Raw genomic sequence first — 13,499 nt, forward strand, 5'->3', positions numbered from 1 at the left:
GCACAAAACTGTGACCAGGACTATAATCTCACTGTGTACAGTAAGTCATGGCTGTCTTGTCTATGTGATAATATACAGCATGGTGATAGGGGAAATAGAGATATATGTTGTTGCCAAGATGATAAGAGAGAATGCAAAAATAATTATAGTTTTACTGTTTTTGAGGGTAGCAGTATGACCTTAATTACATTAGACTGATAGGACCCAATCATGTCTATACACTGCTGGAGGGAACTTTGCCATTCATTGCCATGTGCTGCGTTAAGGCAAACCATTCACTTCAGTAGGCTACATAATGCAGCAAAGAGATTAAAAAATCAAGTCACTTTTTCAATTATTTGTGCCATCCCATACTAGAAAACTTTCTGGGCCTCTCCCCCATTCCTAAATGCTCCAGCATTTGAAAAGTAAGATTGATGGACTGGGCTAACTATCAAGAGAGACTAGTGTAAATGGAACCCAACCCTCCCCTTGCACCTAGCGTTCTTGCTTGCTAGCTCAGATCGAACACTTGTACTTGGCTCCCTTGCTGGCTAGTCAAGTTCAAGTGGATTGAGATTGTTTAAGCTTGATATTGCAAGGAACTAGGTGCAAGTGTTGTGTCTGGTCCAACATGCAAGTGAGCCAGATGCATCTGGAGCCTGACTGTTCACTTGCGCCTGGCTCCATTGCTGGCAGACCAAACGCTTTCACCTGGCTTACTTTCTGGTAAGCTTAGAACCCATCACATGACTTCCCTGTTTGCTAAATAGACTCAACTTTCAGTATGTGTGTGTTGCTATATAGCTTTTAATATTGGGTCGGGTTTAAGGGGGTACCAATAAAGAGACAACCGGTGCAGACCTATGAAACAGAATCCAAAAACAGATCTTAGTGATATTCACCCCCCCGGAACAGAATTGTCCACCCGGTGTCAGTCCTCCCAGTGACAGATCCCCCACCCCAGGAAGTTACAGACCTATGTGAAAAATCATAGTGCAGACCTCAGTGACAGATCCCCATACAGACCTCAATCACAAACCCCATTGCAGACCTCAGTGACTGACATCAATGCAGGTCCCCATTTTAGACCCCCAAACAGATCCCTGCACCAGACCCCTATCGCAGACTCCCATTTTAGACCCCCAGGAAAATCTCAGCAACAGACTCCTATTGCAGACTTCAGTAAAGACCCCCATTGCAGATCTCATTCAGACCTTTTTATGGACCTCCACTGAAGACCTCAATACCAGACCCCAACTTTAGCCCCGTCCCCTGTGACAGACTTCAATACAGACCCCCCAGTGATGACCTAAGTGCAGATCTCAGTTGCAGACTTTCATTGCAAGTTTTAATACAGACCTCCATTGCAATTCCTAGTATAGATCCCCATTGCAGTCCTCAGTACAGATCTGTAGGCAGACCTCAGTACAGACCAACATTGCAGACCGTGACTTACCTGTCCCTTGCTACTTGCAGCTCCTTCTGCCTCGCACTCCTTTTCCTCTGTGATTGGCTAGTGAATGGGAGAGGAGAATCATCACAGAACCAGCAGCAAGAAGTTTGGATAGTCTTTCTAACTTTCCTGTTTATGTTTTCACATACTGGCATTAGGTGCTTGGTCAAGCATTTCAGCACCGGAGATTGGGTTGGGTTGACCCAGGACTTCTGGGCACCTGTTAACTGTGGCAGCAACAATGCCCCCCACACCCCATATTTAGTTGGGCTGAATGCAAAATTTTTGGTTGTTCATGTCTAATGTTGGCCCTGAAATCATAACCCATCTCAGAAAAATTAGGATGAAGCTCTGCTAACTTCCATCATTCAACCATATACAAGGAAAAATCCTTTTTTTCTTTTGCACTTGATTGCATACATTTTTGAAGGGTGATTTAGCTTGGTAAGTGAACAGACTAAATCTCTTCAGTATATTTGCTCCAAGGTGAAAGAACAATGTAAAATTGCAATATAGAGTGATTTTGTACTGTTCTCTCTTTATGATTTTAGGTATTGATTTTTACATTTTAGATTTTTTTTTTGCTTTTTGCTTATGCAGGTAAACTGGTAAATCACGATGTCAAGATTCATCACAACATCACATGGGGTGAAACCTGTAACGTGACTTTAACATGCACCGTTGATAAGAAAGACGTGTCGGTGACTTGGCACAATTCTGTGACTGGTACTGTATGGAAAGTGCCAACTGTACAGGTTACAGATCCATACATCAACTCCAGCTGGACTTGTACGGCTTCCCATCCAGTCACCAGTGTCTCCAAAACGGTCCTTCCGTTGGATCTGTGCCAGAATGGTAAGCTTTTGGGTCTAATGACATTGTTGTGCTTAAATCCCATGTATTATTGTGTGTATGCCACCCATTAACTTACATTGCATTACAGTAACAAAATCAAAAATGGGCTACTAACACCCTCTAACATGCAATAACAACCCCCATTTCTAATGCAATGCACTAGCTTGTGTTTTAGTGCACTGGCATGCATGAGTGTTGCCTTGGGTGCCATTTAAAATAATTAGCAATGCATGTTATGTGTGTGCCAGCATGCATTGTGCCACTGCCTAACTTTGAGAATCTCCTGCAGACTCCTTCAGCTTCGTCTTGTCTACTTGCACTTGGCTGCATAAATTCTTTGTACCGACTACCTGATCATGACAAGAATGCACCATGACTGCTACCCTCATGTATAGTGATTAGAAAAACTGACAATTTCATTTTCACAACATTTTTTGCATAATTTCTTGAAGATTTGAAAATTTTGGCAAAATTTGATCACGGGACTCAATGAAAAGGTGAAATGATTGCAATCTACACCGTTTTTGAGGGCTGCTTTATTATTTGAAAATACAAAGAACTGTTAAAGAAGTTTTTATCAACTGTTTATTTTTGTCAATTTAAATAAGGTAGAGGAACTTTATTATGGTCAGTCACTGATATATAGCAATATATATCAACCTAACTCAAGAGAAGAATGGCTATTGTTGGTGTTGCTGCAATCTGCAGGCCATCCTTTCTTGTTTCATCTGGCCCCATTCTTCCACTACTTATGTTAGAAATGGGGCTAAATTGGGCAAATGTGGTCAATCAGTCATTCATCCGCCAACCCGACCAATCACAATTTTCCTCCCTTCCTCCTCCCAGGAAGGAAAAGGAGCAATAAAAGGGAAACAAAGGTCTGGGCATACCTCCGACCCCTACAGTAATGGTTATGGCCATTGATCCTATTTAATGCTGAAATAGACAACATCCTCCATCACTTATAACTAATCCTAATATTTGCCATTTGTTTCGGCTGTGGTTGTGCTGACTTCCTGTGGCTTATACAGGATGTATGATACAGACCAGTCCATGAGCTGTCCAATGACCATCATCTAGAAACAAGATCTCTTATTTTTACCTCTTACTATTACAAGTCTCCGAACCTGTAAGGATGTCATGAATTGTTCCTATACCAATTGTATTAATATGATATTACCATACTATAGTATGATATTTGTAGTTGAATTAGAATATTATTTGTTGAGAAAACAAAAACATCTGTATTGCCAGATCTTTCGTGCTATGAAAAGTCATTACTATTGTGGTGTTTTTTATGTTTCAGTTGCTGCTCTCCAAATCTTTTTAAAAGTAGGTCAATATTAGGGGTGAGCAAGAATGCCTCTGGCATTCTCACGAAAATTTGAAGTTCCAAATGTAAATCACTATAGGAGGATTATTACGGCTGCAAGCCCTCATTCTAACCTGCAGTGCCTGGGGAAGTCTCACTGAGAGGAGGATTCTCACGGCTCCATTCATAAATGCAGAGCTCCGAGTCATCCAGCTTGCGTTTATGAATGAACACGGCCGTGGGAAAAATGCTCTGATTTCATGAGCAAATGCATTCATTCATGAGCAGCCAGTGAGATTCACACTGTGTTACTGGATAGGGAAAGTCTATCGAGGAACACATAATACAGGACTGCAAAAGCAATCAGAGGACCATTGAGCTGTCAGCTGAATGGTCTTGCTGGTCCCAAAAATTCGGTCTCGCCGGCCGAATTTACAAAATCCGTTGTCGCCCACATGTTTAGTAAGCAAGAACGGCCCAATACGCTGCAGGACCGAATTTAAAATATTTGCTTGCTCATCCCTAGTCAGTATACATGATACATTGTGCCCATTTTATATACTGTAGTCTCTTGAATACACAAGTGGACACAACCACACTGTGATATTGTCCCATCCATGTCATGTCACACACATATCTTTTTTGTATTTGGGCATTAAATCTCTCCAGACAGTGTCTATACCTTGATTTGGGAATTCAAATGTGTAAGATGAATTCCAAGGCTGGAGCATGGCCAACAATTTATTGGATCTTACAGCACTGCATCACGGTTGGGCCAAGCAAAGAGCTTGGCAAAATGTTTCGGTTGGGCCAAGCAAAGTGTTTCATAACAAAATTTATGGCTGCTTAGTATGATCCTTATGAAATTTTTATCAATTGACAATTGATCAATATTTATGTAATTGCTAATTAAGAAGAGGGGAGCGTGTCCGCAACCAGCCCCCTTGTGGCCTTACCATATCTATGTGCCCATAAAAAGCCACCTCTCTCTATCTCTTTTTCTTTCCCTCTTCTTAATTTCAAAATAAATAGACATATGAGGCTTGGCACCTAACCAGGTTCACCTGGGATAATTTTTGATACAACTTTCCATCCTGACCTGTTATATTGTTCCAAGTTTCTATTTACGTAACTGCAATATTTTCTAATAACTGGCAGAGGGTCGTTAGTTGGAAAACTGTTGACTTGGTTGCATGTCATCCTACCAATCTCCTATTGATGGCCAACTCATGGCTTATAATCCTTTTTCTCTGCAGTTGTAATGGTTTTAAGACACTGATATTCACCCTTTAATGTTGGAAACTAATCACATCTATGTTTTAGTATGTAGAGACCAAAATGAGCTTTCAATAAGAACCCATTCAGAGCCAATGAAAGCTCACATTCTCACCCCTCCACCTAATGATATTCATCTTTGCCACCATCTCCTTCTCTCTGTTTGCCCATCGGAGCTGTGCATCTGAATCCGGTGTAAGCTCTGTGTTGGTGAATGCCTAAACTTACGCAGGGTTATTGGCCCTTCCAAGTAATTATTGCCATTGACAGGAGTCACATTACCCTCATGGCAATGTCTTCATCTGATTTTCTTTCCAGAAGATGAGGAATCACCACCTATTTCCTGGACTGAGATACCAACTACATGTAGAAAACCAACAATATCCCTGGAATTTATTCCATCAGACTCTTGGAAAGTTACTGAAAAACCTAATAAAAAAAAATAAACTGTCCATCCAAGGTAAAACTACAATCAATATAACACAAACGTTCTCTACTAGGCCATTTACAATGATTTCTGTGATTGGCTCAGCCAAGAAGGGAATGGGGAAGCAATAGTGTACAATGATGGTGTAATACTGGACGCCGCAGCTTAGAAAGTTATAAAAAAGCTTTACAACCTCTTCTATTTTCATTTTAGGATTAAACGCTGACTTTACCCTGGTGAATATCATACGTCTGGCAATATCTGGCTGTGTTTTGCTGATCTCCTGTTGCATATTCATTCATCATATGAAGACCGAAGTGAAAGCACAACATCCAAGAACCGGCACGGGCAGCATCTGAGGACTTCAAATATTTGGTTGTGTTTTACCAATGGTGGAAGGAGATGGTCTGACGGGGGGGGGGGGGGGTTTTAGCCATATGCAAGTAGCAGTTGTGTTAGTAACATTGCATTGGATGTTGCTAGAACAGTCCTGACATACGTACATTTAGGCTCCAAGAGCGAATACTCCAAACGGTGATTTGAAGAAACCATTTCCAGGTCTGGTTCTACTTTCCAAACTTAGGCTCTGTACTATATCACTTACCCGGGGTTCCTCCAGAAGTTTCTAGGGGATCCTTGAGCACAGAGCAAAGAGTAAAATGGCATTCTTCCCACCGATCATCCCACTAATGATGAATATTGTAGTATTGTCAGAGGTTCTCCTAAGACCTGAAACTTATTTCAGGGGTTCTCTCATGTTTAAAAAGGTTTGGTAAATGCTAACTTAGAAAATCAAATCCTAATTAAATGTTAACTCGTTAAATCCTCGGGACCTGCTGTTTCCAAGTGACAAGTCCATTTTTTATTTTGAGAATCAATCACCGATTCTCCCTAATTCACCCTAGCAGCCACCAAAGACCATATATTACTTACCAGTGCTATACCCCTCCTGTGGAAGTTGTTCCAATTGCTTATTTTGAGTGTATCTTTTAAACAGATAACTTTTATCAAAAATTCACTGCAAATAAACCTTCCAAATGCACGTGTTTAAATGACAGTGATTTATACATTAGCAGTGAATAAAATGTAACTTTCACTGTTTTTTAAAAAGGCCCAAAAATTTCTCTGGTCATACTTTCGGTATTATAAATGCCATTTACAATGTTTTTAGTAATGTCTGTAGAGAAGTAGGCGTAGGGAAGTCATGACCAGGTGTGAGGGATGCAGAGGAAGGGCTAAGTGGAAGTAGGAGGTCCGGTGATGGGGTCACGCAAAGGTGATTAAGTACAGGTATTAGCCATATGCAAGTAGCAGTTGTGTTAGTACAACACTGCATTGGATGTTGCTGGAACAGTCCTGACATACGTACATTTAGGCTCCAAGAGTGAATACTCCAAACGGTGATTTGAAGAAACTATTTCCAGGTGTGGTTCCACTTTCCAAACTTAGGCTATGTTCTATATCACTTACCCGGGGTTCCTCCAGAAGTTTCTAGGGGATCCTTGAGCACAGAGCAAAGAGTAAAATGGCATTCTTCCCACTGACCATCACAGTAATGATGAATATTATAGTATTGTCAGAGGTTCTCTAGGACCTGAAACTTATTTCAGGGGTTCTCTCGTGTAACAAGGTTTGGTAAATGCTAACTTAGAAAATCAAATCCTAATTAAATGTTAACTCGAGAGATCCACGGGACCTGCTGTTTCCAAGTGACAAGTCCATTTATTATTTTAAGAATCAATCACCGGTTCTCCCTAGTTCACCCTAGCAGCCACCAAAGACCATATATTACTTACCAGTGCTATACCCCTCCTGTGGAAGTTGCTCCAATTGCTTATTTTGAGTTTATTTTTTATTCAAACAACTTATATCAAAACTTCACTGCAGATAAACCTTCCAAATGCACGTGTTTAAATGACAGAGATTTATACATCAGCAGTGAATCTTTAAAAAAATGTAACTTTCAATGTTTTTTAAAAAAGGCCCAAAAATTCCTCTTGTCATACTTTCAGTATTATAAATGCCATTTACAATGTTTTTAGTAATGTCTGGAGAGAAGTAGGCGTAGGGAGGTCATGACCAGGTGTGAGGGATGCAGAGGAAGGGCTAAGTGGAAGTAGGAGGTCCGGTGATGGGGTCACGCAAAGGTGATTAAGTACAGAGAGGTCAGGTTGCCCATCTAACCGCTCTGTACATAATCACCTAGCTTGACCCCATCATTAGGAGGTGTTAAAAAGAGTAGGGGGTTAAGAAGGAGAGGGGAAAGCAATTGGGAGAATAACACACTTCCTTCCTTCCTGCCCTGATTAGTAAGGGTGGTGTTTCTGGGTTGGAGAAACAGTTGAAATCCTCAAAGGCGGAGCCTTATGAGCAGGTAAGAGGTGGTGGGACCCATCTAGGTGTGGGGTCTGAACATAAAATGGGCAAGAGGTTGTGATTGAAGTGGCAGGTGGGATGGTGGGCCGTGGCAAAGGAGATGTGGTGCGCCTAGGAACATAGATTGGTGTGGTGGCCCCAGGTGTTAGAATGCTGTCGTGATAGTTTGGGGATTGGCAGCCAGACAGTATTTATGGGTAAAAGTGTGGCGGAGGGGTGATGACGGTTATGTTAATGTTATATTGATGTTGGTGCTGGAGTGAATGTTATAATAAAGTTTTAACATTGTCATATATATGTTACAAAGAAGTTTGGGATATTTTGAGGGTTAATAAAGCCATCAGTCATTAACACAAGGCAAAATGGGGGTGATGAGGGTCAAGAGGGGACCAACATACAAGCTACCGGGGTCATGATTTTTCTATATATTTCTAACAATAATGGAAAAAAACATCTTTACATTATATAGTATACATCATTTAGTCAACCACCTCCAACATTCCCCAAGGGGACTTTTAAGCCATTATACGTACATCCTAACATCATTAAAATTCCAGCCATTCCCTAATAATTTACAAAAAAAATTTTAAAAGAACATAAGGTTTCAGTTTTACATACAACATTAATACATTAACGACCATATTATAGAATTAAAGTTTCAAACCATTATGTTAACGTGTTTCACAGATCACAAATTCTGCTTCTTCAGGATCTTCAGGTAGGGTGGGGGGATTTATAGCATCTTTTTTGCATTGGGTGATCATCAAGTAGTTTTCTTTCCTTGCAAGAGACTTACTTAGACTTTAGCGGTTCCTGGGAAATCCTAATGCCCCCTTGTAGAACCTAAGGCAATATAAACATAGAGGATGACACTGTTGAACTCTTCTGGAACTTCTGGTTGTCCGGCTATCAAGTTGAATTGCTATTTACTCAGCCCCTAGAACTCGCAATATCCCACAGCTTCCACACACCCCAAGATGTAGCCAATACCACCCCCTTATAAAGATCGAACCTATAGGGAAACTTTTATTTTAACTGGTGAATAAACAGTGAATGCACCTAACATATTTCTGATATTAGGTTCATATTCACATATTTGTATTGTTCGTAACAGTTCCTGAACCCACTAAAAATTTGATATTGTAATATTTGATATTGTAGACACATGGATATGATCTATCATTGCAACTACATGTGAGCAGAACAGAAAACATTGGATTGATTCCTGTCGGACTGGGGGAGAAATCTGAAATGGATACAAAAAAATCGTTGAGTTGAAATTCAGATTTTAAAAATAAGGTTAAAATGATTAATTTTGGTGAACAATCAATAGAAATGGTTTCCTAAGAACTTTGCACACCATGAATCCATATTTCTGAATGGTTCACCGTCAGTTGTTTGGTTGATGGTTGGATGGTGGCACTAGGGTGGTTGGATGGTGGTGGCGCAGATTAATCCTTGGCATCAGAAACCAATGGGAGAAACAGGTCATCAGTCTTTGACCGAATCATTTTAATAAACATCCGCACTGATAGCAGTATAAATAGTCTATTTTGGAACAACAATTCCACCAATTCCACCACTCTCACTGGACAAGACATGATGCTATCCTAGGACAATTCTGCCCAAATGTTCAGTTTCATGGTCCAGGAATTTAATAAACTTGGTTTGAGGGTTAAATTATTTGGTTTATTGGATCATACCAGATAAGGTGATATCATCTATCCTATCTGATCTTCCAATGTCTACTCCTACAGCTGGTTAAAATTGGCCATCACATCAAAGATGGCCCTTGGTGCTTCTGTGGCTGTGTGGCGCCTGGGAAAATTACTGTCACCCAATGAATATGGTGGTGAAAACATTTCTGAAGAACTACCCTGGCATACAAGATGTCTTAGTCGTGGCCAGAAAGGTCTGCGCCTACACCACCAAACCCAACAGCAGCACCATGATTATGGCCAACTTCAGCCTATTGGATATGATGGCCTCTTACTTTCCATGTCAGCACCAGAAGATCATCCAGTAGAGAGATGGAGATCAGGGTCCGGCTGAGGGGTAAACAGAACAGGTGGCACATCAGTGGCATATAACCTAGCAATTCAACTTTCATTGGGCGGGGGCATTTAGACTTATTTGCCTTGGGTACTAAGGGACATTACCACAACACTAATGGGGCCACCTTTCTAAGAGCCCCAATCACATCAAAGAAAGCAAAAGACAATTGAGTAAAAATTACCCAATGACATTAAGAAGGTACAACCTTTTTTCCCACAAATCTTAAGCACTTACCCCTCCCCATGCCGCTTTACCATCCTTACCAAGTATAATACCATGGATATATAGTTCCCCAAAACAGATTATTAAAAAAAACATAGTTAGACAATCGCTAATTAATTATAAAACACGTCTTTGTTTTTAACACAGCTGCTATCAGTACCCGGATTTGTTCTTTAGATTTGCTCTGCATGCACAGACGCTTCCAGACTGTGAGAATGCTCAGACCCATCAGATGACTAACTATATCATGTTCCGCTTTGGTAGTTTCCGAATATATTCCATTATATTTTTTTTCTTGCTTAGCATAAATAGTTAAAAGGAAGCTGAGCTGGTGTTTGTGTGTATGAAATGAAGAAGTGATATAAACCATCGGAGATGTCTCCATACAGCTGGCTGATTCTGGTGCCGTCTCTGTATAGATGTAAGTGTAAATCCCTAAATCCAACCATGTCTATCTGTTGATCATGTGACTATCATCTGTCTATCATCCATCGTCTGTCTATTATCTATCGTCTGTCTATCATCCATCCATCCTACAAAGTCTTCCTCCCATTCCCAGATGCATTGTGCTCAGACCTTTGTGGGGAGACAATCCAGGTGTCCGGCGAGGAATCAGGAGATGTCCTTCTACAAGTGAAGCTGGTGACAGGCATTACAGATATTTCTTGGATCCGCCAAAATTCCGTTATTGCCGTAACCAGACCACATGAAGCTGTGGAGCCTAAAGAATCTCATTTTAAAAACAGACTCAACAATGGGACCAATGGGTCACTACAGATCAAGAAACTCAAAAAGGCTGACCAAGGACTGATAGTGGCAAATATCCACAAGAAGGATCTAGCACAAAACTGTGACCAGGACTATAATCTCACTGTGTACAGTAAGTCATGGCTGTCTTGTCTATGTGATAATATACAGCATGGTGATAGGGGAAACTGGGATATGTATTGTTGCCAAAGACAGAATTGTGATGAGGGCGTTTCTTGGTTTTGAGAGTTCATCTATATACATAATACACTGGTACATTCATGGCCTTTGGGTTTTGCAATGCCATGCCTCATGCAGCCCCGTGGTTTCAAAATCTGACCAGCACTATTTTTAGCATGTGGAGCCACGAAGAATGAAAGCCATTGCATCAAACCAACGCCTTTGGATGGATGCTGCAATGCACTGTGTTTACGAGCTCCATAACAGCCACATTGCCAAAATGTAGATATGGGAACCAGCCCTTAGGGTAGCCTATTTTATGAATTTTCATTTGGTAAATCATAGGAAGAGAGGACTTGTTCCTATTCATTCATGGTAAATTGTGGATATAAAAAGTGTACACACTTAAAATGCCAGAATAAAGCATGGATGTATGCTTGGGGGTCATTGCCGTGTTGACAATCATGTTCACCAAACACCACCCCCACTTTGAAGCATGGCGGTGGCAGTATCACACTTTGGGGTTGTTTTTCTTTAGCCGGAACTGGGGCTTTATAGTTCCAAATAGCAGTAATTTTTGGCCCTAAATCTCCAGCTGTTTTCTAGAAAGCTTAAGATGAAGAGAAATTTCACCTCTAAACACAACAATGACCCCAAGCATACATCCAAATCAATAAAAGATTGATTAAAGATTTGGAACTGCCCAACCAGAGCCCAGAACTAAATTGGAAAGAAAACCTGTGGGGTGATCAGAAGAGCACTGAGCTCATGAGATGCCCTTTCAATCTGACAGATATGGAGTGTTTTTCCAAGGAAGAGTCAAGATGTTGCATTCTGATAGACTCCGACCCAAGAAGACTGAATGCTGGAATAAATGAGAGTATTAGCGTTATTAAAGGGCGTGCACACTTATGCAACCAGCTTCATATGTTTTTTATATCTTTTATTATATTTTGTTTTCCAATTGAATTGTACAGGTCATAGGTCACATTAATGGTGGGAAAAGTTTGGATTGGTTTTTGCAATATTATGGGTGTCTCGTAGCTCCTCCAAGTTACATCTTCAGCTATGGGTGCCATAAACATATTCCTATTCCTTGTTCCCTTGCAATGTTTGACAGCTGATTATAATCAGGAATCGCTTTATCATACGATGTGACCTTTCATTTTTGCAGGTAAATTGTCAAATCACGACATCAAGATTCATCACAACATCACATGGGGTGGAACCTGTAACGTGACTTTAACATGCATCGTTGATAAGAAAGACGTGTCGGTGGCTTGGAACAATTCTGTGATTGGTACTGTATGGAAAGTGCCAACTGTACAGGTTACAGATCCATACATCAACTCCAGCTGGACTTGTACGGCTTCCCATCCAGTCACCAGTGTCTCCAAAACGGTCCTTCCGTTGGATCTGTGCCAGAATGGTAAGCTTTAGGGACCATGGCAGTGCTTAATGAGCATGTGTAACATGTGTATGATGCTTATGAAATTGTGTTGATTAAAGGCAGCACAATAAAAATGTCTGCCAATGTACAACACACCCCAACCTGCAAAAAAAAAAAAAAAACCTCCTTGTGCATTTTGGTGCATTACAATGCAGAAGTGTTTGGGGTGGCAAATGAAATGAATGGCACCAAATGTTGCAACCTAAATATTAGGAGCCCTAAAGGAATTCCTGCAGCCTCTTTCATCCACTTCTCCTTAACTTTGCACACAATGGCTGTAGCTTTCAAAACACTGATATAGGCTTATTATTTATATAAAAAAAAAGAAAAAGAATTGAAACCACCTTACATTCCCTTGCAGCATGACACAAGTTTCAATTGTAGGAACTAAATGCTGTAAATCAAAAAAAATGTCTTTGTTTAGCAAATGAAAAAGCAGAAGAAGATCAGAAGATGCTGGGGGTGCAGAAGTGAAAACTGTGTGAAGGTTGACCCTTAAGTTCAACTATTTCATTCCATAGAACTGTGACCAATGAATGACTGGCCTAATCCCAGTACTGGATTTCCTGCCCTTGACTGCAACATAGCTTGGCATCTCAGTCCCACCTTTGTTCTGCTTTTGGTAATTCTTTAGGTTTGCCGCTGGTCTTCTGTGTCCTGTCCGTACCCTGTGCACTCCTTGTACCCTATTTACTGCCCAACCCCTGTCTCTGGATTCCTGCCTGTCCCCTGTCTCCTGCCAGTTACCTGTGTCCTGCCTGCCCTATATCTCTTTCCTGTACCACATGCCTTGCATTTTGGCACAGCCATTTGCGTGCTCCCAGTTTCCTGCCTGTTCCTTGAGTTTCACTTGTTTCCCACCTACCCCCTGTGTTTTTACATTCTCCTGCTGGTCCTCTGTGTCCTGCCTGCCATAATCCTACCTGTTTTTTGAGTTCAGCTTGCTCCTGTCTCCTGCAATAATCGTGGCTGCCCCCTGAGACCTCCCTGTCCTCTGTCTCCTACCTGCCCCCTGGGACCTCCCTGTCCTCTGTCTCCTACCTGCCCCCGGTAACCTCCCAGTCCTCTATCTCCTGCCTGCCCACTGTGACCTCCCTGTCCTCTGTTTCTTGGCTGCCCCCTGTGACCTCCCTGTCCTCTGTCTCCTGCCTGCCCCCTGTGACCT

The 13,499-nt window shown here is 41.3% G+C and overlaps 2 protein-coding genes across 4 annotated transcripts in view; both read left to right on the forward strand.

The window, feature by feature from the left end:
- LOC140342062 (SLAM family member 5-like) lies at positions 1-6,588 on the forward strand (the record flags this gene model as incomplete). The annotated part of the gene is made up of 3 exons (XM_072428081.1): positions 1-40; positions 2,036-2,290; positions 5,518-6,588. Coding segments are annotated over 3 exons (441 nt in total), but the record flags the coding sequence as incomplete, so codon positions are not given.
- Positions 1-13,499, forward strand: part of LOC140341659 (SLAM family member 6-like) — a 25,897-nt gene that overhangs the window by 6,793 nt on the left and 5,605 nt on the right. For 2 of the 3 annotated variants that reach the window (XM_072427497.1, XM_072427499.1), the window contains exons 2-3: positions 10,517-10,837; positions 12,059-12,313. In XM_072427497.1, coding sequence (XP_072283598.1) covers positions 10,517-10,837; positions 12,059-12,313 — 576 coding nt within the window. Of the gene's footprint in view, positions 1-10,220; positions 10,379-10,516; positions 10,838-12,058; positions 12,314-13,499 lie in introns of those variants that run through there. The other variant, XM_072427498.1, reaches the window with a different exon arrangement.

Source organism: Pyxicephalus adspersus, chromosome 12 (genome assembly GCF_032062135.1).
Source record: "Pyxicephalus adspersus chromosome 12, UCB_Pads_2.0, whole genome shotgun sequence".
Lineage (NCBI taxonomy): Eukaryota > Metazoa > Chordata > Amphibia > Anura > Pyxicephalidae > Pyxicephalus > Pyxicephalus adspersus.